Raw genomic sequence first — 4,625 nt, forward strand, 5'->3', positions numbered from 1 at the left:
GCATGACAGACGAGGAGGAGGCCCGTCTCCTGCAGCGTGTCATGGACGACTCCATGTACACACACGACGAGCGGCAGTGGGACGGCCTGGAGGAGGCCATGGCCCTCTCTGCCGCCGGGGACGTCGCCTTCCCCGAGCTACAGATGGTGGCCGTCGAGGAGGAGAGGAGGGAGGACCCGCCGGCCGCGTTCCAGCAGCTGCTGGGCCAGGGGTGGGGCTGGTCCTGCACTGCTCCGGAGATGGCCGCCGGCGTGGGCGTGAACTGGTGCCCCACTCCGCCGCGGTCACCGGAGCGGGAGGCCTCGCCACGGGAGGAGGTGGTGCAGGCACCTCCGGCCGTCCAGCCTACCCCCGTCCACCACGCACCTCCAGCCCACCTCTGGACGCCGCCGGACTACGTCGACCTTGTCAGCGACGACGACGACACCGGCGGCCAGTGAAGACGATGACGGCCACGACACCGACGGGCGCGGTAGGAGCGCGCGGGAGCGCGGAGGTGTTTTTTATATTTTTTTATATGTTAATTATGAAAAATGGGCCTTTTAAGTGGCCGTGGAAACTGGACCGTTTTGTGGCCGCCCCTATATATATTTTATGTTTTTTTAAAATGTGTTTATTTAGTTTTTTAGTTATTTCGTTTTACTTTTAATATTTCTTTTATTCACGTCCACCCCGGACACGAATTGGGGTGCGGCCGCGGTGCGCGCACGCACGACCCATCTGACAAAAGCGGACACGAGCGAACCCATCGGCGTCCCAAAGGAACAAAATCCGGTTAATCCGGACGTCCGTTTGGGATCGTGCGATGGAGTTGGCCTAAATAAAACACACAACAAATGTGTCCGCACTCCAAAAGACATACACGTCCGCTCGGCAGGCAGAGATGCCGTGGTTTTGCTGGAGAGATAAATAAATAATAATATCCCGGCGTCCCGGGGCCGTTCAAATGGATCCGATTTTCGCGGCGCCGCGTGGGGCTGGGCTGCTATCCCCTCCCCTGCCTCTTCTCTATAAAGAAAGAAACGTGAAGCCGTAGCCTCCTCCGCGTGAGTCTTTCCTTCTCAGCACCACAGCCTCTTCCGTTTCTCTCCTCTCCTCGTATTCTTCTACACGCCACCGCTGGCCACCATGGCAGCCGCTCGCCGGAGACGTCCGTCGGACTTAGATCCCACCGCCGGTCCGGCGGCCGGCTGTTCACGCGGCGGGAGCTTGCGCTATGAAGCGGCGTTCGGCTGTTCCCTACGCGGCTCTGGCCCATCCGCTCGCCGGAGTCTTCCCCTGCAGGCGTGAGATCTCATCTGGTAGCCATCTTCCCGCTGCGCACGCCAGCCCGGCCGTTGCTGGTGGCACGGTGCTGTATCTTCGCCAGCGGTCAGCAGGTCCTGCGGCAGTGGCTGGCGCCACCCAGCGGCGGCCAGCCGTTCCTGCCGGAACCCAGCGGAAAACGTCGATCAAGACGGCGTCGGCGGTGCAGATCCGCCGTGCCCCTGCCGGCCGGGTCTGTCCGGGTCGGCCCGATATGGCCGCTCGTCGATCCGTTTCTCGCGGGTGCGACCCGGCAGCCGCGAGATCCGTTGGTGACTCTGGTGCGACCCGGTAGCCGCGGGATCCGTAGGCGACTCAGGTGCGGGCGGCACGCCGGTCCGGTCGCATGGACCGGTGCGAGCTGCTCGTCTCTCCGGTCGGTCGGACTCGCACCGAGCCGCCGGTCGAGCCAGCTCCGCCACTTGGTGCGACCGACCGATCGCCCGCCCGCACGGACGGACGCGCACCAGGCTCCAGCCATCCAGCCCTGCGACGGCACGCAGCATCCACACCGTCCCTTCCTCGATCGGACGGCGCACCTCCGTGACCAGGTAGGGTTTCCGCCCTATAAAAGCGTACACTCGTCCCCTCCGCTCTCTCCCCCATTTCCGCCGCCGCCGCGCCTCACCCCTCTCAAGCCGGCCCCCATGGGGAACCAGGTCGCCAAGGCGGAGATCGGCACCGGCAAGATGGAGGCAGATCTGATCGGCGCCGGGGTCGGGACCGGGAAGATGGAGGCGGCTCCGGTCGGCGCCGGGGTCGGGACCGACGCGACGCAGATCTCTGACCGAGGAGGAGCCGCTGGAGATCACGTCTTACCAGCTCAAGGCGCTCGAGGAGGCGTCGCTCGACCTGGCGATCATCAAGCTGCGAGAAGCCTCGGACCTCTTCACTGCTGCGGGTCGCTTTGCTGCGGCGCGCCAGATCTCCTACCTGCCGGAGCCAGAGTGAGTGTCCATGTAAACCCACCTTACTCACTGCATTACATCTTGTTCTTGGCGTCAGTTCTTAGGAATCTTCCTTGTGAAGATCTCTCGCACGGATTGTTGAATGAAGACCTAGATCTTAGTTCATGAATTTCTTGCCCCGACCTACGACATATACATCTTGTGCTGTAGGACATGGAGTAGCGATGGTTGAAGTTGGCTTAGATCTTGTGCCTTATCGTTATTGTATTCCCAGCCTCAGATCGTGTGCCTTTATAATAATTTTATAAAGTTCCTGCCATTGGCTCTGTGCATACATCTTTATTGAGTGAATCCTGTTCACGATTGTTGTTTTCATGCTGTTAAATACTGAGAAACTGTTGGAGTAGTGTTCCTCCCAAGGACTCTAATTGATTAGTGCATTTTCAAATTGAATCTAGCCCGGTTGGAAATGATGTGAACATGCTGTTTTTTGTAGTCATGATTAAAAGATACTGATTGATAGATCATTGTGTAGCTAGCCTTAAAACATGCTATGTAATGTCAGACTTCGTTGTGGAGGCAGCTGTTTGAAGATATCTACATTCATAGCAGATGGATCTTGCTGTTTGACCCTGTTCTTATATAGTACAATTTTGTTTGGAAGATCTCACAAACTGATAGTAGAGTTAGAGCATATTCATGAGTGCCTTGACTTGTCCTATTGCCAGTAGATTTGTGAGAGACGTACAAGGTCATTAAGCTGTATTTGTCTTCCTGGCTTTTGCATAACTGTTGTAGGAGCCTTCCTGGTGGTTAGTGTCTTTGTTAGCTTTCTGAAATAGCATTAAGAACATGCTCACATATGAATAAACTGTTTGACTCTAATAGATTGGTGTCCCTTCCAAGTTATGTTGCATGTTTCTGCTTCATTCTATGTTTTTATTGATGGTAGATCATTAGTCCCATGGTTATGGATGTTTATCTAGTTTATTGGTGTCTTTTCTGCAGTTTTGTTGGTTAGGTTTACTCTTTTCTTTATTACCATGCGAGTAATATTGTTGATGAGCCAGTAGTTTCAAGGCATTTGCAGTAGCTTCCGTTGTGATTTATGATAGTCAGCTAAGGTTCACCTGACTTCAAAATATTGTCTGTTTTAATGTGCTGATTCCAGCTGTTTTACTTGTGTAAAATCTAGATCATGAGATGTATTGTCTCTAATGTTTAATCTGGGTGCATCAGGCCGCTCTTTCCCAAGATCGTCGATTTTCTCATGGCGGAAACCCAAAAGCAGGAATTGAAGCAGGTTATCGGTCGCAGAATCGCTCCAGTAAGTTCATGAATGCCTGTTCCTTTAGTTTCTCCAGCACAACCTAGAGAGTTTGCTGGGTGCGAATCTTACCCCTCTAGTGTGTTGTGTTCACAGGGTCTCTACAGGGGTACTCTCGCTCAGCGTCGAGCTCTTCAGCGGGCAACCAGGCAGCACCTGCAGCTGGATACGAGGAATGTGGATTCTCTGGCAATGCAAGTTTACAGGGAGCTCAAGAAGACTGCTATCCTGGGTGACAAGGTCCTGTCCCCAGTTGACGTGGCCAGGGTCCTGAAGGCTGAGGCCGATGTCTCGGGCCTGCATCCTAATGACCTGAAGACGTGGAAGCTGATAAAGGCCTGCACGGGAAACATCAACAGCGTCTCTGGCGTGGTCAGTACTGCGGGTTCTGCTGGTGGAAGACTGAACTGCCTGAAGACTTCTTCTGGTAGAAGACTTGCCTCCGGTAGACTTCAGTTTGATCCTTTTGCTAGAACAGTCCAGAGCCCTTCTTAGCTTGCCAGACCCCCCATCATGCCAGACGTAGGTACTTTTTGCCAGACCTTGATTTGGAAGCCTCATTTTGCTAGACTGATCTCTTCGTAGTTTGTCCAGACCCCATTATGCCAGACTTTGCCTTGTTTTGCAAGTATTGTTTCAGATATGTAATACATGCTGCAGTTTTGCATCCGTGAAACATGGAGGTTTTAAGAATGATGTACTAGCTTTTCTGGTCTGTGTTTTTGATTCAAAGCTGGTTTGTTGTTTGTCCAGATTGTGTGGTAGGCTGTCTCTGTTCACTTTGAATTCTCTAAAGCTGCAGTGAAGATATTAATCCCAAGGTTCTGAATCCTTCTCTGATGTTGGTTAAGACATCTCATAGATATGTAGGTTCCACTTCATTTGCTTCTCGATTGATATGGAAGATAGATCGAAAACTGGAGCATACCTCCTGAATCTCATAGCATATCTACTCTTGCAAAATTAGCCTCATTTAGCATTCGCACAACATCTTTTTTGATGATCACATTGAGGTGTCCCAAGATCTGGAGTAAGATGAATGCCATTACGGAGCGCCAAAGCACAAAGTCGATACCAAATTGCTT

At 53.0% G+C, this 4,625-nt stretch overlaps 1 protein-coding gene across 2 annotated transcripts; it reads left to right on the top strand.

Annotated features, from left to right (window-relative positions):
- Positions 1–994: 994 nt before the first annotated feature.
- LOC119294092 lies at positions 995–4,286 on the top strand. 2 transcript variants are annotated; one of them, XM_037572358.1, is made up of 4 exons: positions 995–1,756; positions 1,902–2,252; positions 3,453–3,540; positions 3,637–4,286. In XM_037572358.1, the coding sequence occupies exons 1-4, from the start codon at positions 1,652–1,654 to the stop codon at positions 3,774–3,776; spliced, it is 684 nt and encodes a 227-aa protein (XP_037428255.1). In that variant the 5' UTR covers positions 995–1,651; the 3' UTR covers positions 3,777–4,286. The 2 variants fall into 2 exon arrangements, with proteins under 2 accessions (XP_037428255.1, XP_037428261.1); XM_037572364.1 differs by having other exon boundaries at positions 1,226–1,856; positions 1,944–2,252.
- Positions 4,287–4,625: the final 339 nt, after the last annotated feature.

Source organism: Triticum dicoccoides, chromosome 1A, assembly GCF_002162155.2.
Source record: "Triticum dicoccoides isolate Atlit2015 ecotype Zavitan chromosome 1A, WEW_v2.0, whole genome shotgun sequence".
Classification (NCBI taxonomy): domain Eukaryota; kingdom Viridiplantae; phylum Streptophyta; class Magnoliopsida; order Poales; family Poaceae; genus Triticum; species Triticum dicoccoides.

What these genes read in the sequence shown, in the direction of transcription:
- LOC119294092 (XM_037572358.1), top strand. Translation starts at nt 1,652, where the DNA reads ATGGACCGGTGCGAGCTGCTCGTCTCTCCGGTCGGTCGGACTCGCACC. An exon ending in CCGACCGATCGCCCGCCCGC is followed by an intron (nt 1,757 to 1,901) that starts ACGGACGGACGC and finishes TCCCCTCCGCTC; the next exon opens with TCTCCCCCATTTCCGCCGCC. An exon ending in TCCTACCTGCCGGAGCCAGA is followed by an intron (nt 2,253 to 3,452) that starts GTGAGTGTCCAT and finishes TGGGTGCATCAG; the next exon opens with GCCGCTCTTTCCCAAGATCG.